This window comes from Lemur catta, chromosome 1 (assembly GCF_020740605.2).
Source record: "Lemur catta isolate mLemCat1 chromosome 1, mLemCat1.pri, whole genome shotgun sequence".
Classification (NCBI taxonomy): Eukaryota; Metazoa; Chordata; class Mammalia; order Primates; family Lemuridae; genus Lemur; species Lemur catta.
The window spans coordinates 138,855,110-138,881,006 of NC_059128.1; the positions used below are offsets into that span (position 1 = coordinate 138,855,110).

At 39.9% G+C, this 25,897-nt stretch overlaps 1 protein-coding gene across 15 annotated transcripts in view; it reads left to right on the plus strand.

Moving 5' to 3' along the window:
- The window catches only part of PARD3 (par-3 family cell polarity regulator), a 568,085-nt gene that overhangs the window by 534,708 nt on the left and 7,480 nt on the right, over window positions 1-25,897 (plus strand). For all 15 annotated transcript variants that reach the window (XM_045535668.1, XM_045535678.1, XM_045535705.1 and 12 more), the window contains 2 exons: window positions 15,229-15,349; window positions 24,387-24,514. In XM_045535668.1, the coding sequence (XP_045391624.1) occupies window positions 15,229-15,349; window positions 24,387-24,514 (249 nt within the window). The remainder of the gene's footprint in view (window positions 1-15,228; window positions 15,350-24,386; window positions 24,515-25,897) is intronic.

Genomic DNA, 25,897 nt, shown 5'->3' on the forward strand with positions numbered 1-25,897 from the left:
AAGGCAGTGTTACAATCTGTTTGTAAAGGATCATGCTGAGTTTTAACAGATGCTTTGCTCCATTCTTTTCTCCTCTGTCCTCAGGTAGAACCTGGCACTACCCCTTCCTTACTGAGCCTTTAGGCATCAAGGCTGGTTTTGAAATGTGCACCTGAATTCCTGTGACCTTTGGCCTTTCTACTCATGATCCAGTAGCACCTTGGTTGGGTAGTTACTCTGTTTTCTCAGCCATTTCTTATTAACTGAAAGATCCAAAATTCTATATATAAACAGAAAAGCAAATCTTCATTAAAATCTGTAATCATGTTAAATTGGGAATTTTTCCCAAAAGAAAATTTAGTAGAGTGTCAACTTAAAGTGGATATTATTTTGAGACAAATGAAAGTATGTCTATTTTAGACATAGAGAAGTGAAAAGTTTTCTATATACATCAACTTGAAAAGGTCAAAAGGTTTTTATCCACATTTTAGTTTGTGCCTGGAATTCAATATTGATTTATTTTTGTTTTAGAAATTTGAAAATCTCTGAAATTGGGAGAGAAAAGGTCAAACTGGAGAAAAACAAATCTCCGTCATGAATACTTTGCCCACAGAAAGATTTATTTTTCTCATTTTAATCAGCTACAATATAAATGTAAAATCATATAGTAACAATACAATAAGGTCTCAATTCACTAGAAACCATGCAAACCCACAATTAGCCAATATGTTTGCAAATTACCCTTTTAGGAGCCAGAGGTAGATAACCTATACAAGTGCTGTTATTGGGAGCTTGTCGGAAAAATAGTGAGAAAGCAGAAGAATTTTCGAGCAACATCTATAGTCAATAGAGTAAAATTCAGCTCAATTTCTTCCTTTTTTCTACTCAGAGCACTCAATGAGAACTAATAGTCATGAAAATCTCAAAAGTTTTTTTAAAAGCTAAATAATGTCCATTATTCCTTCTGTTCAAGATGGAAGCAATCTTTATTACTTTCTAGAAGGATTTTCAAACAGAAGAATTGAAACAAACAAAAAGAGCTTTTGGTAAACCTTTAGTTAATCAGATTACCACCTGGTTCTTCCAAGACTATGATTATTCTGGATCTTATATCAGGTTCAGTTTACTTGTATCAATTCACATGTCTTAACCACAAAACTATGGTATCTTCTAGAAAAAATGGCATCAGCTTTGTATGTGGTGGGGATTTGCAGAAGCCTGGAATCGTGTTCTCAAAGCATACTTTTATAGCCGTGGTAGGACCACACTGTGGAGAAAATTGTGAAATATTCTTTACCATGAGGACCAGTGAAATAATTTTAAGTGCTCAGAATAGGAGCTGGGCCACTCTTTGGCAGGAGAATTAAGAGTGAAGCCTAGCAGATATTGCAACAGGATTAAAAAATTACATGTCGCAATCATCCCATTGAGCAGTGGGCATAAACTTGTATAATAAACATCTAAAACAAAACTGTACATTTCATCACAGGTTAAAGAAAGGGAAACTATTTTGAGTAGAGTCCCAGAACATGTGCTTGGGAGGAACGTTTACAGCACTTGGCTAAATCTTAAAAATAGTATTTATATTTGGAGCTTTCTAGATTATAAATTCAAGGCCTTAAAAATTTAGTCCCCAAGTTAACTAAATATATTCTAAAAGAGTAACACTGAAATTATCCCTAAAGTTTGTTGGGGAATAGTGGACATAATCCTGTTGGGATAATCATCAGCTATTATCATTTTGGAATGTTTACATCCATGTCTTTCATATGCTTGAAAAAGAATAATTTGAGCATCCACATACCAGTTTTAGTCTTGAAAAGAAAAATGAGAAACTCCAGTTTTAACATAGAGAATAAAGATATTTCTTCCTCTCTTGCTCTTGAAAAATCACTCCAAAACAACGAAAAGAATGAGAAACAGAAATATTAACTCTTGTTTTATGAATGTGGATGTATCTCTTTATTATGAGATATGATAGGATGACACCAGAATGTCAAGAACCAAGTTTATACACCCCAGGACAAAGACTTTTGTCCTCTGAAGAAACTGAATTGCCTGAGAAAAGGAACCCTCATATACTGACTTGAGAATTTCCAAGCAAAAAAGTGGCTCTGTATTCAGCCTTCCTGTCTCCCATTCCATAAACCCCACTGAGGCACACAGTGACGAATCTGGTGTCTAGAGTTTCACTCTTAATATAAAAGAACAGGCAAGCATATCAAACATTTGAGGAAAGCCTTAATTATGGAAGACAGACTCTAAAACAACAAATTTATTTTTTTTAAAGAACCCGGAAGGAACATAAAATATAGGAAAGAAAAGAGAAAAATTTGAAAGAATTATAAATAATATCCACTGTGAAATAAGGAAAGGTGTTGCAATCACCAAACATAAACAATTGAGAAAGTAAGAATGAACTCTTAGAAAATAATAAATACAATATCAGTATTAAGATATACAACAGAAGGGTTGGTAGATAAGGCTAGGAAATTTCCCAAAAAATAAAACATGAGATTTAGGACAAAGCAGTTTAGTGGGAAAGAAAGGGAAAGAAACTTAAACATTCATTCTGGGAGATCCAGTGTGTAACTAATACACTTTCTAGAAAAAGGGAACATAGAGAATGGTGGAGAGATTATTAGAGAAATAACACAAGAAATTTTTCCAGAACTGAAAAACTTATGATTCTGGATTGATAATCATGTAGTGCCCAGCAAAATCAGTTTTTAAAAGAGGACAGCGTTGTGAAGTTTTTAGAATACCATAAACAGAAGATCCTGTTTTTAACAAAAAATGTATGATAAAGTATTGGGAATCAGAATAGCATCAAGTTTCTACACAGCCACATTGTAAGCTAGAAGATAATGGAGCAACACCTTCAATTATTGAAGGGTAATGGGTTTTTCACCACAATTCTATACCTAGCCCAACTGTCAATGAGTGATAATTATAGAATATGTGCTCTAGTAACTGTAAGCAATAGACTATGTGCTCTAATAACACCCCCCCACTGTGCAGAGAACTAAGGAGCAATCAGTCCAGACTGGAGAATGTGGTAAGAGCTCTTGAGGTTAGAGGGCTCCTAGAAGAAAAATCACGATTGATCTTGTGGAAATTTATATCGAAAGGCTGTATAGTGTGGGAAAAATTAGAGACAGGCTCTAAGAAAACTAAGCAAAAGAAAAGTAGAGAATGTCATAGAAGAAAATAATGCAACCCCAGTGCCCCACTCGAATTTGCAGTGACCAATGTTTATATAAATAACATAAATACTAAAAATCATTTTCAGCTAAGTTGTGCTGTAACTATTTTGGGAAGATGTAGATAATGGGGATTGGGATTGCAGTGTAAGAGAGCTCACACTTCCCCTACCTTCACAGGAAGTCAGCAGATGTTTGACATTAATGAATCAGAAGATAGCACTATAAACATATTCAGATATATGTAAATACCAAAGGAATTTGGTTAGATATGGATTATTAAATCCCTAGCTTTTGTTTGTGTTGTGGATTCATATTGATAATAGTATCAAATATAGTATTAAAATGAAATTTTAAATATTATTAAAATTTAAAAATTTAGTATCATTTATCTGTTATCAAAATTTTATTTTCGCCAACTAAATGAAATAAAGTGAGCCCTGGAAGAATTACTGGTGAGAGTGTCTCACAAACCAGGAATTGTGATTGACCCATACTGAGTATCTCAGGTTGAGTAAAACAGAAATATCCTAGGAAACAGCTAAACATCTTTAAAGTCCGTCATGGGATTGAGTGGTCAGCAAGATGAGATGTGATAAAGCAGGAGATTCTTTGAAGCCTTTAGCATTTTAAAATATAAATTATGTGCATGGAAGTATTACTTTGAAAAAGTGTAATTTACAAAAGAATGACGCAAGCCATTTTATAGTATCAATAATTCCAAACCAATATGATCACACTGTTTTTCTCCTATAATAATTTAGCTAAACTTGAAATGAAAAGTTAAACTGATTGATGTTTCTATTTCATTTATTTCATCTCTCTGGATAAATAATTTATAAGTTGGGACATGGCTAAATTGTGAATAGAATAAAAGCCCAGAAATTTGTTAACTAATAATTATGAAATTAATCAAGAGCATAAAATAAATAGAAGTAAAACAAATCAAGAAAAATATTATAATGATCTTTAAAATGTTTAAAAACCAATAATACAGGTACTTCATTCAGGTACATCCAATGGTTTTTAGAAAACTAATAAATGTATGTTTCACTACTTTTATTTTAGTTCTCAAAGATGTTTCAGAGTTAGCCTATTATGAAACTTAAAGGTACTGTATCTGCTGTTACATTATTTTCTATTTTGAGTCATTTCAGGAAAACCTATAGAATTTAGCCAGGATTTAGAATTATGACATGATTTAGAATTAATCACTACATTGTTTTGGGATTTTTTTTTGTTTAAAAAAAAAAACATAGCTTAGCTTTGTCTTTTGCAATTATGTTGTCATTAAAGACAGAGAATGCAAAAACAAAGAAAATGTTAGCCTTGGATTCTGTGTAATCATTTCATGATTAAAGAATTAAAATAATGGTTCTATAATTAGTTCCTATGCTTGTGTGATAAAAACCTCTCTAATATGGAAGAGAACATGATAATTTTATTTTGCCATCAAAACCCATCAGGTTTTGTCATTTAATTTCCATTCCCTTTTTATTTCAAATTTTTACAATGTATTCCTGATTTTCACTCTTATTTTAGTTTGTCAAGAGTTTCTCCTATAACACTGAATCCCATTTGCTTTTTATTTTAGACACTTAGATGTATATTTTAGTTGGAGGCACAGATTTTAACTGTGGGTCACAACTGGCTAATCTTTGTATCCCCAGTGGTTTTATTGAATGAAAAATATGATCCATAAACTGTCTTTAACTCTCTAACCCATTAGAATGCCTAACATATCCTTGCCGTTTATTAGAGAATTCAAGGAGATCACACGGTCTATGAAAACTACGTGCACTGCAGGTGTTAACCCCGGGTTGTAACCGCTTCTTACATTGTGCAAAGAAAAATGACATATGTGGTTTCTTATAGGCAATAGCATTTTAGTTTTTAAAAGTGCACTGAAATTCCTAGGTATACCTGGAAAACATTCTCTGTCCTCTCCTTGCTTCAAGCTATGCAGTGTTGCCTGCCAGGGAGTCAGGAGCCACGAGAGGCACAGAACTCTGCCTCTGCCCTTTGCCGTGTCCCTCCCAGGGACCGGAGGAGGTCCAGTCTGGTCCCTTCTGCCATCTCTGAAGTTTTGGGCTCCAGCACACAGTTTCACAATATTCACAGGTCCTTTGTTTAAAAAGTTTTATTAGACCATATTTCCTTAAACAAAAACTTCAATCATTAGCGTTCCATTGATAATTTTTAAAACTTTGCTAAATAATACTACTTTTGTGCTGACTTTTAAGCAAGTGCCTCCTTTGGAGGTCTGACTGCAGTAGAGTTAGCAATCTGGTTTAGTAGAAACCAGCTTGGATTATTTCTGCAACACTTGTCAGGAACAGCTACCTGAGGCTTTTTTGTGTCTATTTATTGTTGGGCCTTGAAATTATGTATGTCTGTGCACGTGTGTGTCCTCTGTAGTTGGAGGAATTCCCTTCGCAAAGTAAAACTAAAAATTTTTCTCACTCCTGCCTGGGACCGGTGACAAGCTAATAAGGAAGAGTGATGATAGTAATAAAATGGGGCGAGGGGTGCATTCCTGAGATTTTGTTGCTTATAAAACGATAGGCCTGTTTGTTACCCAATGACCACAGAGGGACCCAGAGTAAGATCGTGTCCTGAGGCCTTCTGATGGAGGGGTGACCTCCCTGTGATCCATAAAGCACCCAGAGAACTGGAACTATCACATCAGAAGCGAATGCAGGATTAACAGCTTTGGCGACCACCTTTTTAACCCAGAGAACGTAGCTGTATGTTTTTAATTTGTTATGATTTACGACACTGGAATTGGTGTAAAATGGACAACAAATCATGGGTGTCAGATTCTGGAAATGAATTTTATCAGCTGAGCAGAGTGAGTGCCTTCGGGATTTGCATAAGTTTCTCATCATTCTTTTTATATTACCGATGATGAGTAAAACTGTGAAAATAAACTGAAAATGACATGATATTTCCTAAATAGCTAATTTCACATGTACACATAGACACATATAAATAGAGCCACTTAGCCTTAGACTTTCTCGGCAGTTCAAGGTGGTTTGTACAGAACCACAGAAATATTTATCTAAAAACCTCAAAGTCAACACAGAGATAGTTTTTTCCATATCATAAATGTCTGCAAATGTCTTTAGAAAAAGACAAACATTATAACACAATATTTACCAACTATCATTTTTTTTTTCAATGTTCAAATTTGGAAGAGTGAATTCAGACTTACAGACCAGTATAAAAGTGCTAAGACTGCGGAAAGAGCTCTCCCCAAATTTCAGATGTTATAAAAACCTTTCAGCATCACCAAAAAAGCTGCCCTTGTTAGAAACTAACTTTGCATGCATAATTAATTTGGGCTCCACGTTTCTACTTCACAACCAGAAGAGAAATTGAATTCAGGTGTTGGGTGAACATATGGAAGATGTACTGCGAATTTATGACCTGAGGTTTGAGTGTAAAACCCCCAGATACTTGCTGATAAAACTTAATGAAGCTTGTGCAGAGGAGCTATTTTTATTTGTAGTTTGGTAATTGATACATTTCTTGGTTTAACCCTCCCATCCTCCCCCCATTCCTCATAAATCTTCCAGCCTGAAAGTTAGAGCCAGAGTGGAAAGCCCCCAGTCTTAGCAAGCTTGATCTAATGCCTACCTAATTTGAAAGTTCAGAGTTTGCTTTTCCATGGCATTGTAGTCTATTCCTTCCTTTCCCTTTTAGCACTGTATGCATCTTCACCTGTACAGGTGATTGCAGTTAACACGGGGCAGACCATATGCTTTGAACAGGCATGATGGGAGGAAGTGTTCCTTTCCTCTAAGAGAAGCAAAAGCTTTCACAGAGGTCTGACACCACTTTACTCTTTCTTAAGAAAGCAAAGATGGGGGCACAATAGAGCTTGTCTTTAAAATCTAGGTAACAAATTCATTGCCATTTGAAGATTTTTCTCCCCAAGAACAAAAACACCTTCAAGGGACAGGAACCCGCCACACATACCCTGACCATGTCTTTCTGCTTCACTGTTTATACTTCGATTTTTACCAAGAATGCTTCTGATTTGAGTGCCAGGAGGAAAAAAACAAACGACAAGTGTTCCATTTTAACATACAGGGTGTAATGGGTTTAATGAGGAACCTGTGTTTGCTCACTAATTTACAGCAATTAAGAACTCAGTTCTGACATCTGTAGATTAGAACTATTTATCTGCAGATCAGGAATATTTTATGGAATTGCTAATCAGTGTAGAAAAAGAGCTAAGTGGGAAGAAGGTTGTTTACCTGTACTCTCTCGAATAGTGGCAGTTCCTGGTAGTTGTACATCCTAGGATCCTGTTTATTTATTTTTTATTTCAGCATATTATGGGGGTACAAATGTTTAGGCTACACATATTGCCTTTGCCCCACCCAAGTCAGAACTTCAAGCGTGTCCATCCCCCAGACTGTGCACATCACACCCATTAGATGTGACTATACCCATCCTCTCCTTCCCCTCCCACCTGCCCGACACCCGATGAATGTTACTATATGTGAGGATCCTATTTTAGTTCAGTGACATTTCTCCCCCCAAACGCTTTAGTCATCCCTGTTCAGGAACTTGTTTGTATCCACTTTATCATGCTGACAATCTGTCTGTTTTGAAAGGATTACAACTCTGTACATCCGTGCATGACATCACAGTAAGACATTGCTTAATGATCTGAGACGCGGGTGGTCATCGCCGGCTGCCTGTTACTAAGGCTGCATGACAGGTCTGCCCTACATCTGTTTCTCCTGGAGTCACTTTGCGCCCACACCAGTCCCTGTGTCTACTTTAACTGGCCTCCATGAAAGAGCTGAATTTTTGGCTCACCATTGCTACAAATAAAGGGACTAACGGCTTTTCCTTTTTCCAAGGGGCAAGAAGAATTAGTAATTGGGCAAAGAAGGAAAAAGTGCTCTAAATTTTCTCCACTGAAAATGAAATAGTATTCTTGGAGGGTGGGCTTTTTACATAACGGACTGGATCTTTTAACCCTTCCATTTGTGCAGCTATGAAGGAAGTCAGTAAAGAGATAAATTTTCCCTAAATAAGGGGACTGAAATATAGGAACCCCCTGTGAAGATTGAGTCATTACCTAAGGACCTCATCAAGCCTTGGAAAAGTCAGGGTTCTAGGAGATAGGATCTATAAATGTCAGTGAATTGAGTCTTGAAAGCTTTAACCTACTATCTTAAGTGTGCTGGGATGCAGACCATAATGATGTTTCAGAAGTCACAGGACTTTGAACGCCAGCAGGTGAAGGGAAATAGAGTCCCTTAAGCAGAAGAGTTGGCAGTTAGCAGAACTCGAGCGTGTTTTTCCACCTGTGGTATGTGCATGGAATACCTGTGGGAGTGATGGAAATATATCCATAGGAAAAAACTTTTTTGAGTGTGATATTGCATTAATTCCAGGATCTCGGATATAATTTAGAGATGGACTTTTTTGAATTTTTTTTTTAATTGGGGAAAAGAATAATGTCCCTTTTGCATCCCTAGTAATTAGATGCCAAGCACAGGTGTGAAATTCACTAGCATTTGGAATAGAATTTTGTAGTTAGGCCAAAAAGTAAATGGTTAGGGTTGAGAAGTAGATAGCAAAAATGAAATGGCCAAATATAAGAGCTGATACGGTTAACAAAAATCTTTACTATACACCTATTCTTTTGTAAATTGGGGATTTGGAGGGCATCTGTTAAGTCCTTGACCCCTGGCAAACTAAGTAGATCAAATTTTAACCAGGGCTGTCTTTTTGTGATTTGTGTGTTTAACCGAGATCCCAGCAGGTCAGGAAAAGAAACTAGGAATGAGCCCTTAAGTTCAGTTTTACCAAATCACCTGGTTGGCAGGTATATTTTCACCACGCTCCAGGAAAGCAACCGCATTCAGCCTTGGCCTCACGAGGCTGTGCCCAGAGATCACAGAGCACAAGCGGTATGTTTTAGGTGCAGCAACGGAGATGTTGACAGAAGGATTCACCCTAAGCAATTGGATAGATTTCCGAGGAGCATTCTCAACTATATACTGGTATTCCAGTGGGAAGAACGTGTGATTGGTTTCACGTATTAAGATCTGGCAGTGAGCATTTTTCAGTTACATCTTCTGCAACAGTATTTACGTTGTGCATTTTTTTTCAGAGACCTGAACTTTGCAGTAACTAACCCTATGAATGATAGTGGTAAAACTCGATTGTAAAATGCAGTGCCTGTATTTTATGCCATTCTTCTAACCAATGTGCTTTTGCAACAGGCAATATTTTATTTGGTTCCATTTGTGGGCAGGGCCTATGTGCTTCGAGGCTGCTTTATTTCATTGAGTTTAAAAAGTATGTAGAGCCCCCATGACACTGTTTAAGGTGATGTGGGTTCTAAGGAGGAAGGTTTAGAGAGTTTGTCTATGCCTATGAAGTGGTTGCATAACAAACCACCTAAAAACACAGTGGCATCAAATAACAAGTATCTGTTTTTTTGCTCACACATTTGTAGACAGACAGGGGATTGGCTGATCTAAGCTGGGCTCTGTTGGGCTTGACTTTAGGCTGCAGGTTGGGTCCACATCTACTCCACATGTCTCTTCGACTGCGGGCATGTTCTTGTCATGGTAGAAGTCAGGAACACAGGAGAGCACACCCACCATGCAGTCACATCTCAGGCTCCTTTTGTATCACATCCAGTGATGTCCTGTTGGCCAGAACAAGTCGCATGGCCAAGGCCAACATCAATGGGGTATTATGATAGTTTCCATCTGCTGCATAACAACTTAACACAAACTCAGCAGCTTAAAACAACACACAGTTACGATCTCACAGTTTCTGTGGGTCTGGAGTCCAGGCATGGCTCAGCTGGATCCTCGGCTCAGGGTTCCCTCAGGGTGCAATCAAGGTGTCAGCTGGGCTGGGGTCTCTCATGGAGGCTTCACTAGAGAAGTATCAGTTTCCCGGCTCTCACCGTTGTTGGCAGCATTCCGTTCCATGCAGCCGTGGGATTCAGGGCACCTTGCTGCTTCAAAACCAGCAAGGGGAGAGACAGAAACAGACAAGATGGACACCGTGTCCTTATCTAATGACATAAATGTAATCACATACATGGCACAACTGTTTCCGCATTTCATTGGTTAGAGCAAGGGTGGGTACTGTCCTCACTTAAGGGTGGGAGATTGCAAAAGGTGTGGACCACCAGAAGGCCACCTTCAGTCTATTCATCACACATAGTTGCTGAACAATGTCCTGTGCCACAGGCAGGTGACAATACAAGATATATACATGTCAAATGGCTGTGATGAAGGCACAAACTTAAGACAGAAAACCCCATCCACATGCAAGTTCTGGAAAACATCGTAAGACAGTATTTGGGACACAGGACAGTTAGAGACGGATTGAAAGGAAGAGATGAACGTGGGCTGGAGTAGTTAGGAAAGACTTCAAAGAAGTGGAATTTGATTTCTCGGACTGACTTGTAGAATTTGGAAAAATGGACAGAAAAGAAGAGTGTATTAAAGAAAGAAAAATATGAGCCAATTTATCTTCCTTCCCTCTTTGGCTGCGTCCCTTCTACCAGAGTTTATGATCATTTCCTCCTTCTGAGCAACACAGAGAGCCTGCCACAACTCCTGCCTTCTGCCCTCCTTTTTTCCTTCCTTCATTTTTTCCTTCCTTCCAGGCGACGGATAGTGTGTACCAAGATGGTACCTCCTTATTTAAAAAAATGAGTGATTAATTTTCCCTTCCATTGAATTCTGGATCTTAAAGCTAATCTCTTCCAGGTTTCCAGATTTCTTTTGCATAATTAAAAATGCAAATGTTCAAGTATTTTTAATCCGTAAAGAATTAATCAGTCACATCACAAATGCCTCTCTCTCTCTCAGCATACACCGCGCCTTGGAAAAGATAGGTCAGACCTCAGGCCTGCAAGGAAGTGTATCTAGGTTGAGATCTGAAGGAGCAGACAATTTAGGAGAGGGAAGATGCTATGAACAATGCCCAGTTGTCAATCTCTTGAGATTTGTTTCTTGGGACTGTGATGAGGGGACCACTGGCCTGATCTTGGTGTGAAATCTGAAAGTAAACAGCCCGGAGAAGTGACATATAAAATAGGCAGCATCTGCAGAACATGAAGTAGAGGTTGCAGGCTAGCCACCAACAGACCTATTTTGTTTGGCTTACCTAGAATTTTAAAACTACAATGAGTTAACATTTTAAATTTGGGGGGAGAAACTATACTTCTGATTTCTCTTTAAAAAAAATTGGAAGGCAGTCCCAGGCCTGTCTCCCTTCAAAGCAACAATCTACTGAGCCTCCCCCACTTGACCAAGCCTGTTCAACCCCATTTGTCACAGAATGTACATAGGTGCTTCTACAGCAGGGAGGTCTCCTTTGTTCTTTAGTTAATTGCCATGTAGGTACTGGGATTTGCCCAACTATGAAGCCTGCGTGCATCGTCTTCAACATGTTGTCCGTACCTGCAGTACCTTCTGAATAAAGTATTATACAGACAGATTGCTGGGCCCTGCACTAGACAGACTGAATCAGAATATCTCACGGTGAGCCTTGGCAATCAGCATTGTTTTAACAAGCTCTCTGGGTGGTTCTCATACACACTGTGTGTAGAGGTGAGAACCACTGATGGAAAGTTCCTTGTCTTCTCTCACTGTACCTTGGGAGGCAGCTGGATTCGCACGCTTATGGGGCACAGGTGCAAGACAGGCTCCAGTGCTTACCTGGAGCAGATAGGCTCATCGCTGCCTTGCACATAAATGTGTATTTTCAGCTACGTTTAGGAGGCACATGGCAGTATCCAATCTGAAGGTTTGGAACCTTTGCGCATACACTGTACATTCTGCCTCTGACAGGAGAGGGTACAGTCCCCAGGGCAATTAAGGATGGGGAAAGATCTGAGTTCTCTATAGTCCAGGGTCACGTTGTTCTATGCACCCTGGTTTAGGAATCCCTGTACTGTGTGTTCCGGGGTACCCTTCCTTACCCTGTGACAAAACCCCCAGATCATTACTGAACCCAAAGCAACCCTCTTCATTTAGTTAAAACATGAAAGAAAGTTCTAGTTGGGCTGCAAAAACCAATGTGTAAGGAGAGGCTAAGTGTTAGTATTCGGCTAACACTGTCTTATGTCTGTCTGGATTTTTTTTTTCTTTTTACACAAAAAGCGCCTCTGTCATTCCTCTCACCCTCCCTGTGTAGATCCCACTCTTGCAGATTTTCTGTAAATCAGATTTGCTGACTACTCATTAAGAGTTTTGTTGTCTCCCTCATCCATCTGATCAACTTAGGGGGTGTTTTTAGTATATTCCTCAGCAAAATAAATAAATAAATAAGGAGCAGCTTTTGGCAGTATATAAGCTGATTGGGATGTGCAGGGATTAGTCACAATTGCTAATGAATATTTAAAATTTCCTTTAGCTTTCTTGGCAGAAGAGCTAACCAAGAGCTTTATAAGTCCCAGTTTGAATTATTGGCTGGTTACTGACAGGCCTGAGAAACAGAACCGAGCAGTTGCAATGGTTTCGTCTCCTGCAGCCAGGACTTGACCTTCTGACTGCCAACTGTTTTTCCCCAGGACCGCTTGACGGTCTTCCAGTCTTTGGGAAGTCATCATCAATCATGCAAACCTTGGCAGCCCGTTTTCCAACTTCAACCATTAAAGTGGCTTTGCTCGTGTTGGACAAGTCAGGCAGCTTTCTCTAGAGCACTGGGAGAAAGAGAACAAAGGAAAAGATGGTAAACAGTTGTCTTGCTCGCTGCCCAGATTTGGAAATAAGGGCAGAAGTGACTTCCACCACTTGTCTTTTACTGTGGACAACCTCAAGGGCACCAGAATTTAAAATGATGGACACTGGGTCAACTTCCTGTGTTGAGAGAATGGACTTTCAGTTAATCAGAAACAGTAGGAGGTCAGTTTTCATCAGTGGTTTGGATTTCATGAACCTAATAATTATGGGCTTAAAACTCTCTTATGCTGCAAATAACAGAGAAGTACTAGGGCTGTCCCGAAAGTATCTAGCCATTATTAATATGATGAGAACAATTACATGGCTGGACACTTTCCGGACAGCCCTCGTACTTCTGGGTAGACTTGTAAAACACTTTGTCGGTCAAGCCTGCTACAGTCTTCACATTAAAAACTCTGCAGTGTGCCAGGAATAAAAACAGCTGGAAACATGGCAGTGACAATGGGGTTAATGATTGCTCACCTTCTATCTCTCTGTGTTATGAACTGAACCATCCTCTGCCTACACTGTCACAATTTCGCATAGAGCGTAAGTGAGGAGATTTGTAGATCTGACATTATGGGCGGCCGTGGCTGGAAATGAATGTGCTGTGTGTATATTTTTGAAAGCCAGGGAGAACAACAAGCTGCCCACCTCAAAAGGGTGAAGGGGAGTTTTGAAGCTGTACCCAACGCGGACTGAAGCCCAGTGTTGTCGGACTGTGCATTTTACAGACACCTGTTCGCCTTTAATGTTCACAGGCTGATCGATCCAAAAGATTTGTCAGAAGAAAAACAAAGGGGAGGGTAAGCTTTCATGGACTGAGAAAATAATCAAATTTAGTGTATTGATATTCCAGAAGCTCTAGTGAAATTGATGGAAACATGAAGGTGACAGAGACCCCTCCCAATAGATTAAATAATGAAAGACTATCCCTTATGCTTAGAAGATGCTAATCTTGTGGTCCCATACGTGAATATTTTCAGTTTAAAGTGTCGAAACCTTTGGAATTCTTCATGATATGTGGAATTGTATGTAGACGTACATCTACATGGGAGTGTTATGCACTCTACTCTGGTAGAATTTCTCTTTCCAAGCTACCTCTCCCAAATGACGTCACCCAGGGAGGGGTGCAGCGGACAGAACTTAGGTACCCTGAGTAACCATGGCAACATGCTTTCCATGAAGAGACCTGGTTTTCCTTAATAGCTTTACAGCTTCCCGTTCTGCTAGCAGCTTGGAGGGTATATAAGAGAAATATGAAGACGTGGTCCTTGTCCACATGGTTCTTGTGCCCAAGTGTGGTTGGGGAGACAGTATGTGCCTGATGGGCATGAATGGCTTTTCTGATAGGATGCAATGTAGTGCTTTAGGGAATGGAATAGACCAGAAGTGCTCTGGGATTTAAGATGGATTTAATTTTGGTCATCCATGTCTATGACTCTCGCAAAGATACTATTTTTAAAATTTGTGTGGTTTTTACAAAGGAGAAGCTTTAGAGTCTGACACATGTTTTCCTAAGTGATAGCATGGCATAGTGAAGTGAGGGTTGGAGTAGGACATTAAGCAAGCCACTTAACTTCTGCGAATGTCAGTTTCTACCTTCTTAAATGTGTATGAAATACTGCCTTCTGCACTTACCTTATAAGCTATTCGTGAGCATAAGACAAAATTCAGTGCTATACATAACAAAGGCAATGTCATCAACTAACTGGTTAAATCAAACTATCACCTGAACTTATTTTAAAAATGCTTCTCGTTCATGCCGTGAGAGTTACGTTTTGTTTATGGACCTCTGATGACTCATATTAGGAACTTCATGTAATGGCGATATGAAAATAATCACATTTGTGAGGCTGTGTGTTATGGTGTCATCTCACTTGTTTATTACAACTATGGTATTTAGAGTCAAATTATTATCTCCCCTTCATATATAAAGAAACTACAGCTCAGAAGCATTAAGTGCCTTCATCTAAGAAAGTGGCAGAGCTGGGACTGGACCCTGGTATTTCTGACTTTCCAGGAAAACTTCCCTGCCAACACTTTGCCAGATTACTGAAAGGAGATGAGGCTTTTAAAGAACAGTGTGAAAAAAGGAATATCTAAAAATACTGCTCACCCTCTTGAATATCTGAAAAAACTTCAGTAAGCCTTCATCTAAAGAACACAATGAAAACATACTGGAAATGCCCAGATACTCTTGTAAAAATTCACTTTCTCGTAAATATCGTCATTTCATAGCAAGTTGCCATTTTATGCTAGCAACTGTGGTTCCTGGATAATATTTCTGAAGGGTATTCACTGTTGCCCCTTTTCTGTTTTAGTAACAGATCAACTCCCAGCAACCACGATCGGATACAGCGTCTGCGGCAAGAATTCCAGCAAGCGAAGCAGGATGAAGATGTGGAAGATCGCCGACGTACCTACAGCTTTGAACAGCCCTGGGTAAGTACTGGGTTCTTGGGCACAATGAACCGTCCTACAGCTTCCCTGCAGTGATGGCCATTAAGCTATGACCTCAGTCCTCTCTGAAATGAGACAAGATGGAACCAAATTCCTTTGACCTTTAACATTTTGACCTTTCCCTCATTTCCATCTGAGTTTCATCATTGCTAATTTCATTTTATATCTTGTTCCACCATCTGTCCATTGCATAATAATTGGTCTCATCAGCCTTATGATAAGTTATGGGAAAAGTATTCTTCCTCCCAACTATGCATTTTTTTAAGCTTAGTAAATATTTTTCTATAGATATTTCTTTCTCAGAATCAGAGCCCAAATAAATTCATTCAGCACATGTGTATGGTGTCTATAATGCACAAAGTACAGTGTTTAGGAATTCCTGATCCTTTAATCTCCCTCATCCCCCTTGTGTATTTGTTGAATCCATCCCATTTATCTCTCTGCACCCCTAGTCTCATCCGTCCTCCATACAGCCACCAGAGTGATCTTTCTAGAACAAAACTTTGAATGAGTTTCTCAACATCAGACCTGTATTCCGATCTTGTGTTTCACCCTAGAGATGATGGCACTTCTGGGAAGGGAGGTGTTGGAGCAGGTTTGGAGGTTTGAGACGATGGGGAGTTTGAAGAATCTCTTCGGGAAACTTGAGAGGGAGCCAGTTACGGGTGAAGAAATAAGCTGCTTATGGTGGGAAACTCTAGCTCGGGGAATAAGTAAGTCAAATCAATGCGGTAATACGACCATCACCAACAATGCTCATAGGACTGGGAATAGAAAGAACAAATTCATAGATTTGATGGGGGTTGGCAAGACAGACATGGAAGACAGAAAGTCAAGGACGGCGCTGAAGTCCTAGGGAAGCATCACCCAGGCTGGGCAGGGAACAAGTACAGCTCAGGATGGATCATTCTATTAGACTACATGACTGTCAGTTACTAGACCCTTTGATAAGATGAAAGACCTGATAATAAAATGAAGCTGGGAGTGCAGAGCACATGCAAGTAGAGATCCTCTGGCTGAATAGCAAGGCCTGGGTGGATCCAGTCACCTGCTGCTGTAGGTCAGAGCTTCTCAAAGTGTGGTCCACAGACCAGCACCTGCGGCACCACCTGGAAATTCGGACACATCCTTGGGCCCTGCTAGATCTGAACCCCTATGGGTGGGGCCCAGGAATCTGTACTTTAACAGACTCTCTTAAGTCATCTGAAACATGTTCAATGTTGAGAACCCCCTTCTAGAGTCTAGATGATTTCTGAGGTCCTTTTTGGTCTTAAAATCCAACATCTTCAATATTATTATTCTACATAAACCAAGAAACCTATAAAGGTTTTTGATTAAGAGATTAGTAACCAAATTGGAGTTTGAGGGAGATTAATTTTGTGGATGAAAGAAGAAGAAATGGGAGAAGCAGTATTACAGTTGACCCTCCATCCATGTGGGGGTTGGGGGGCCGACACCCGCCCCCAGCCCTGTGCAGGCAAAAATCTGCATGTAACTTTTGACTCTCCCAAAACTTAACAGCTATAATAATAGCCTACTGTTGACTGGAAGCCTTACCAATAACATAAACAGTCGATTAACACATATTTTGTATGTTCTATGTATTATATACTGTTTTATTTATTTATTCTTACCATAAAGTAAGCTAGAGAAAGAAAATGTTATTAAGAAAATTGTAAGAGAAAACCTATTTACTATTCATTAAGCAGAAGTGGATCATCATAATGAAGGACTTCATCCTTGGCATCTTCATGTTGAATAGGCAGAGGAGGGAGAGGAGGGCTTGGAGTTGCTGTCTCAGGGGTGGCAGAGGCAGAAGGAAATCTGTGCGTGAGTGGACCCTGCAGTACAAAGCTGTGTTGTTCAGGGCTCAACTGCAGCTTGAACCTTAGTTCAGGTGAGCAACATGGGCCTGAACACAGGCAGTTAGCAATATGGGACCGGTATTGGGGAGCAAAAACGCCCCATGAAATCAATTCTTGCCTGACTTGGGGAGGTTATAAAACAACTTCCTCAGGTCAAATATCCAAGGAAATCTCCAGTTGTCTTCTGCAACAATATTCCTATTAATGATATTTTTTCTAAGGTATTTAGTTCATTTTTCTAGATGATGAAGTAAATTGAGTGACTCCATGTAGCAACATGACAATGATGTTAACGTACTTATATCATCTGGCATAATTGACTCATTCTGTTCCTGCTAGGTTCCTTAAGGCAGGGTTCTTTTGCGATGAGTGGTAAATACATTCTCAGCTGTGTATATTTGTACAAAGGGGCCGAGTCATGAGTTCAGTGTCAACCCAAGGGAGAAAACAGCAAGTGTGTGTGGAAATGGTGATCACCCGAGCACACAGTTCCAGCCCTGCAAACCCCACGTGGGCTTGTCATCCCCTGTACTAAGCCGTGGGGAGCCATGTTAGCTGTCTGACTTCACCCGGGAATGTGGATTCCAAACCAGCGTTTTCCCAACATTTACTCTTTAGTTAATTATTTAATTCACCACATTCAGTGAGTGCTTCCTGTGTTCCAGTCGTCGCGTCGTGTTTGGTGCAGGAGGACAAAGGTGGGAAGGAAAGAATGGGCTTTGAACTCCTCAGTGGAGCTACTAAAAGTAAAGGAATACCTGGTGCTGTGTAGACGTGGCGTGCTAGCGGTGTGCACGGAGTGTTGTGAAGCCCCAGGGTGCAAGGCCCAGATCAGTTTTGGGTGATCAGGAAGGGCTTAAAAGATCCCATCTTTGAATGGGGCATATATTTTAAATATATAGTTTTGAGAAGCAAAGAAACGTATCTCAGGGAACCAAGATGGATGAATCGATTTCTAGTCGGTGACACTGTATCTGCATGCAAGATCTCCAGGTTTGTTTGAGGCTAAATGAACGTTTCCTCCCTCTTCGTAATAGCTCTAAATGGTTTTCACCTGGAGAAGTGAAAATGACTTGAAATCTATTGGTTTCTTCCAAGATATTTTTGCATGGGGACAGTGAATATGTTGGCGTATATTTCTACGTTATCTGCTTACCATGAACAACTGTGTTAGGGGAAATGTTTGAGAAAATCTTGCATATTTGGAAACTCAACTACTGAAGGTCATGGGTCACATTATTGTGTATCAAAATGCCACCACAGCTTTAGACAGACAACTTGGCTTATGTTATCGTTTCCTGTAATGAGTGAGCAGGGAATTATTTGGATAACAGGCCGATTGCCTTAGGAATAGAATAATTTCCTAAATTGTGGGTCAGAAGTTGACCTTCTCTTTTTCTTTTCTTTTTTTTTTTTTTTTTTCATTTTCAAACAATTGACATCTTGCTCCATTTTACTGATCATGTAAATGAGCTTAAAGTGACTGTATAGTTCTACTTACTGTATTAATTTTCATGCCAACTCTCATTGTTACCTTAGCAAGAGCTGCTCAGGTGTTCAAAAGAGAGCTCGGTCTATGGTTTTCATTATCCGTTTTGCAGAATGAGCTTTGTGTATCCCTGTATATCTTTTTTTTCCTCTTCCTGTATGCATTCTGACCTGGGAAAGTCACTGTGTTTGGAAAGGATGAGGCCATGATCTCACTCACTGGAACAGTTCGTAATCATTTTCGTGTAAAGGAACCCACAAACTCATCTTCAAGCTGTGTGTACAACTTAGACCGTATTAGTTGAAATTGTCACGCTCGTTAGAAATGCCCACACACAAAGTGCAGCCAGATGTGTCATATAGAAAATATCCAAGCCAATTACTTTACGTACGGAGTGAGATGCTGCAAAAATTCATCCAAGCAGCCCTTTTCAATTTCTCTATTTTGAAAATGTTCCCTATAAACTCTAGCAGTATGGAATGCACCTGTCCCCGGGCCTTTGTTCAGAGTAATGGCTGGGCAGGAGGGAGCTGATTTGTGACACAAAAGGTCTTTAGATGAGCAGGGGCCCAGAAAATTTCCTTAGCTCCATAATTGAAGTGAGTTCTCTCCCAAGTTGAGCAAGAGAAGAAGAAAAAGCAACTTCTTCCTCGCGTGGTGCCAGGTGCAACAGAAATAAAGCGGCAAGATGCTTTAAATCCTTTTTAAGATAATGGAACAATAGCTGAGGTTAGGGTTATTATCACAGAGCTCAGAGACGGACAGGACTTAGTGTTGCTTTTAAAAGAATTAAATTGCAGGCTGCAGACATAAGTACAGCATGCTGTAAAAACTTTGCAGGTACCTGAGTGTTGCCCACAAGGAGACTTGCCGGCCGAGACGATCGGTGGATGGGATAATGGAGCCTTTAATAGCTGTCTTGCTAAATCCTTTCCATCCCAGGTTGGGAGTGACTTAGAGTAGTTTAGTCCTTCAGGTAGAAAATTGATACTCTGCGATGTGAACAGCCTCTTCTCCCCCAAGCTTCCTTGCTTCTTAGCTGTCTTTAAACAAATAACAAAATCTGCCCTTCTTTCCTATTTTCTTCTCTTAGACTTTTAATAGCTCTTCTTACCCCCTAAGGCTTCTGCCTACTTTAATTGGCAAACCCATCACGGTACCCAGCCACTCTGCACCCCGAGATTCATCCCCTGTGCCTGGGGAATTTGAGAAAATGGTGGTTTTCTTTTCGTTTTCTTTTCGTTTTCATCTTTGTTAAGGCCTCAGTGGTGTCTGTCGTTTTCCCGTAGTGGCATCCATGCCTTGACTCAAAAAAAGTACGTCCCTTTGTTTTAGCCCATGCCACCCCCAGCCAAAGCCTCCCTGACCCGTGGACCTTCCCTCAAAAGCCTAGGTTGGCGAGAACTCCAGAAGCTGCCTTTGGTTGAGGTTAGCACCTGACACTAGAGGGCCAGGCTTGTTTTGTAGAGTGCCCCTTTCATTGTCAACGTACCTGTTGCTTAAGGTGGCAGAAAAACAAGGTAGATCCAAGCACCGGTGGGAAAGATGAGATGAAGACAAATACTATGTTAAGAACGAAACATGAATTTATAAAAACTTTATGAGGAAAATGGGTATGCTTTGCAAATTTTTCCACCATTGCTCACATCCTTAGTAGCAATTAAGCTTTTCAACATTTGGAAGGCACAAGAGTTGAATCAGCAGTCACAGAACTCTAGTGTGTGCTGGGGTATGGCCAGAGGGCTGGGAAGGCAGGATAGATGGACAAAAGTTAACTTTATTTTGATTACAAGTTGCAAGTCAGCCTCCTATAGAAAATAATTATCAATATTAGCAACGGTCACCTGAACAGAGTAAACAATTTTCGCTCTTTACATGATTTAATGGCATTAAAATTATTTCTGTCCTCTACCAAATCATTAAAGTGCCATTTTTATCAGAATATGGAATTCGTATTAGGGTTACAGCACGTTTGAATTGCTAAAATAAGGATTCTAAGTCTCAAAGGGATTTGTGATACCGTCATCATCATCTTCATCATTGGCTTCCATCCAAAGCACACAAACATTTTGAATTTTATTCCTTGTTTTCTATATCTGCCCTTGGACATGTGAAATTTTGAAGATTTCTACTCATAATTTAAGTAGAACACCTATCCAAAATGATCCTTTATAAGAATAGTACCTATGTGTATATGTACATGTACACACATAGATATGCTTACACAGTATTTTTCTTATCTGTATGAAGAAAAAATGATAGGGCATTTAAAACATTGGATATTTTATATAAACGTTAATAAAACAATAATGAGTCTACTTCATAAGTGGCAACATACTTTTATATTAAAGTGTAAATGTTTTACGATATTACCTGGTTCTCATTAGTATTGAAACTTTTGTGTTGTGTATGTTTATTTTTATTCTATAGTTTGTTAACTATTAACTATTTTGTTTTATATTTTAATTTGTGCATTTTCTATTTCGAAAACATAAGAATGATTTTATTTCATTGAGAGAAATGCTTAATGAGTTAATTCACTGAACACTACATGGAAGATGTTTTTTATGTTGTTTTACACTTCTAAGTGATACCAAAAATTATGTAGCTTCTTCAAGCTTTGAATATTATCGCTTTACAATCACAATAAAGATAAGTGCTTTGCAACTTACTTACCAAAGCAACATGCATATTTTTCACTTGTGGGTTTAAACATAAGCCATGAACAGATTCGTATCTCGTGGCCCTCTGGTGTGCTGTGTAATAGATAGTCGTGTATTTATTTCTGTCTTGCAACCTCTGTTGTTATTATGGCCTTGGCAGCCTTGGCTATTTTTTTTGATTTGAAAGGTCATTGCTTGTAACCAATTTCATCACAACAAGACCAGGGTTATTTGTAATTTGCACTGTTAAAACAGAGCTTTGCCTTGTTATCTGGTGGAGCTCCAGAATTATTACAATTATCCCTGCACATGGATTTCCCTGAACAGATGTTACTCTGTTGTTGTAGTTGTTGATGATGTTTTATTTGAAAACATGCACTTCTCTATGAGGTTACAAATTACCTCTTCCTTTATTTTGTGTGACTTTGGACTCAGATACATTTTTATTCTATTTCTGCCATAGGAATTGAAACCATGGTATTTAAAGTCAGGATTGCCAATACTGTTCCCACAGTTTACATTTTTATGAGATCTTCATTGAAACTGTGCATCAGAGAAGTAATTTTGTGTTCAGGCCAAGAGGAAAACTTAACCAGGATGAACTTTTTTCGTTGTTGCTGTGGGCTGGTCATATAGGCAGTCTTCCTGGAAATAGGTGGCCCATTAAAGTTTCATCTCAAAGATAAGGGTGGTTCTCTTTAATTACCTGCCCTTTTGCATATTCTGAAAAGAGAAATGGGATAAAATATTAATGGCGAGGCTGATGTTGATGTTTCATAATAGTGAGCATGATAGTATGAAATATGTCAATTTGCTGATACCAAACTCATTCATGTATTTGGAGTTTTTCAGGCCCCATATGCTGGTAATTTCATTATTAGAGTTCATTAAGATCCAAGTAGATGCTTGCAGCGGATAAAATTTGAGGCGAACAGTGTCAGAAAACACATAGTTGAGAAAAACAAAAGCCCTTCAACTTTCTTTTTCTCTGTCGGAATCAAATTTTCAGGCCTCCAGGAGAAATAACTTTAAAAATACACCTGAAATTTCTACAAGACCTTGCATTTTCCTTTCACAACTCTGCAAGCAGTGTGTCACAGAACAGCATGGGTCTAAAAAGCTGGTTACTAAATCCTGCCGCAGAATGCCAGATCTTTCAAGACTGCTTGACACATGTATATAGCTTCTACTGAGTGAAAAGAAAAGGAAAGTGTGTGGTATTTTCTCACTTTGCTTTCTCTGTCCAGTGGCTTGTCCCAGACTTCCCATGGTTGGCTGTGATCGATAAAGCAGTTCAGTTGCCTTTTTGGCCATCCTCATCAAGTGTCATGGAAGGAAATATCGGTCTTCTTTAACATACTGGATGAGCAATTGGTTGATGCTTTGTTTGCATAAGCAGAACTCACTCAGCGAAGTGTTTCTCTTGCTGTGAAGGCTCCAGTGGTGTGTTATTTGAACGGTGTTGCGAAGCAGGTCTCCGAACACACATTTGTTGCAATGAGTGCGGTTATAAACATCTACTAGGAGAGACTGGGGTATTGTAAAGCCTAATCTCCTCGCACATTATTTTTGTATCGGGATATTTTTAATATGCTCACTGACTCTGCCCATATGCTTGGAAATTTGTGTCCTATATATGGCCTCATTATTGTTTATCAACAAATAAGATAGTGCTGGCCTGGCGGAAAGAGAACAATAGATGATGCTTGATTTCTGTTCAGACAAAAGCCAATCCTAGGAGCCATTCTTTAGGTAACAAGGCCCCGTGTTATCTTAACAACTCTCCCAGTGAATGCTAAGGCTCTGTTATTTTAGAAAATTACCATAGGGTCAAAGTCTGCCATTGGCTTTCAACTCTAAAAGAAAATCAATAACTTGTTTCTAACAGACATTCTTCACTTAGAATATGCCTGTTGAACAATGTTGTGTAGCACAAAAGAGGGGAGCAGAGGTGAGCAAGCATCAGAAAGGATCACTTAAGAGTGCCCGCCACTGATGCTGTGATAAACCATTGTTAGATGTTTCGTAAAGTCAGAGGCGGCATTGTCTGTTTTGAGTAGAGCTACTCTCATTTCAAAAGGCCAGATCTAGAGGTAAGCGGACAGCTGTCAGTGCCAAGTTGACGTATCCACAGGGACTTCATCTACACAGCTCAACGTGCATATTCAATAAGCTGATTTGGGTGAGAGGCACCAATGACAGATGACCTGCTGGCCAAAGTATTTAGCCAGAAGGACTGAAAATTTCTCTACAGGGTATGATTAACCCAGGTAAAATGCTATTTCCTAATAGCTAAGGTAAAATGCATTACCTAACAACCAATTTAAGTAGCTGTTAGCTTTTAGGTTTATCCTTTCAATAGTCGTTTCTGTTCCCCGTATGGCTGCCATCCGTGGATTGGAGAAGACCTGCCTGTGGCTAATAGGGAGCCAAGTTTAGACTAATCTTGGCTCAAAATGCAACTATCATCTTGTATAAAGGGGAAATCCGCTATATCATATCCTACTGTGACACTAAAATATATAACTACCCCCTAGAATTCACCAACACAGCCAACTTTCAAGTGTATACTCTCGGACTTCCCTACTTTTGTGAATTATTGTTGCAGATTTTTATTTTTTTATTTTTTGTCATTAATGTTTTTCTAGTCTTCTGAGCAGCCTCTCTCTCTTTGTATTTGCTATATATAGAAAAAACACAAATTGGTATCTAATGTTGATATTGACCGAACCTCTCATTAAGAAGACTAGAAAGGTTGATTCTCTCACATTTAAACCACATGCCAAAGCCAAAAATCACAGTTTAAGACAATTGAATATTTAGGGCTCTAAGAGCAACGATATGTCTCTTTTCTCAAAGAAACTTGATTTTGACCAAAAAATAAAAAATCACAGAATCTGCAAAATGTTTCTAAGTCAATGTGTCAGAGTTGGAACCGAGTCAAGCAGTCGTGTGGCCTGTGTAGTTCCTCCTGGCTAATGATTTGCACTTTCCTCCTCCAGCCCAGCTCCAGGCCCGCGGCACAGAGCGGCCGGCACTCGGTGTCCGTGGAGGTGCAGCTGCAGCGGCAGCGACAGGAGGAGCGTGAGAGCTTCCAGCAGGCTCAGCGCCAGTACAGCTCCCTGCCACGGTACGAGTTCAAATCCCCCCAGCCCGTTAGGAAACGCTCCTTCCCAAATCGCACCGGCCTCTCCGGCTTGCACCAGGCAGTCACAGGTTCTAGAACCAACACGTGGATGGTGGCAGTCTTTGCTTAGCTTGGGGGGGGTCTCAGTGTCTGACCGGAAGACTAGAAAGAAAGGTGTTGCAGGAGATGCCGACATTTTCACCCAAAAGCTCCCTAACCGAAAGCGAAGTGACCTGACACGTGGGTACGGGCTTAGGGGTCAGACCTGGGTTCTGGTATTGGGTCTGCTACTTCCCGTGTGGCCGTGGACAGGACAGATTCTTTATCTGAACCATAGAAAGATACCTCTTATTTCGCATAGCGCGTAGCGTAACTAGAATAAACATACTTTGCAAATCTAGAGCTCTGTAAAAGGGTGGGAGTGAATGCTCCACACACCATGCTCATATGGGATCAGTGGCCCCAAAGCTCACTCTCCTGTTGGCCCGCCGTCACTGCCGCGGCCCAGTGTTGGACCCCAGAGCGTCCCAGAGATGCTCGTTTGATTAGCTCACTACCAAGCAAGAAAGGCGCATCTGCCCGGCTCCCCCTGAGAAGGCACCTCTCCCTGCCCCAGGTGTTCTCTGTCAAAGGACTGTGAAGCTCTCAGGCCACTGAGCCCCAATGCCTTGAGATAATAGCCATTTTTCCATGGAAGTATTTCCTCCAGGCATGGTAAAGAATGAAAGTGTTGAAAAACATTCAGCTTTTCAAAGTTTCGCAAACAGGTCACTCCTGTGGTCACGGTTCTTACAGGCATTTGTTGTCCTGTTTCAAAACCAGACAACAGAAACATTTTCAGTGGAAAAAAAGATCCTTTTGCCATGTTGACATCAAGTAGACAGTTCAGAATTCGAGCAAAACAATTTTTGGAGGGTGGTAAATGCTTATCTGTGTATACTTAACCGACCGACTAAAAAATGATCTTGATTTCAATTGCTAACGAAGATGACACCCTTTCAAGGTTATATAGTCACTATAACAACCGTGAGGGACGTCACCACATTGACACAGGTCAGCCCAGAGCATGTGGGTATGAATGAAAATCTCCACCAGGATGAGAGCCATCTATTGTAGTAACTTGCTCATTCAAAAAAAATCCTAAAAAAGGTTGTTCATTTTCAGTACATAAGGCTGTATCTCCTTGGTGTACTACATTATATTTTCTTTTAAATAGGAGAATTACCCCCTCACAGTTATTTAACCCGCTCTAGGTAAGAGTCTTTAAAGTTTAGGTTTGGACAGGACCTTGGAGATCATATTGCATTCATTGCAAGGAAACAGCTCAGAGAAGTTAAGTAACTTCTGCCAAGGTCACACAGCTTGTAAGTAATTTTGCCAGTAATT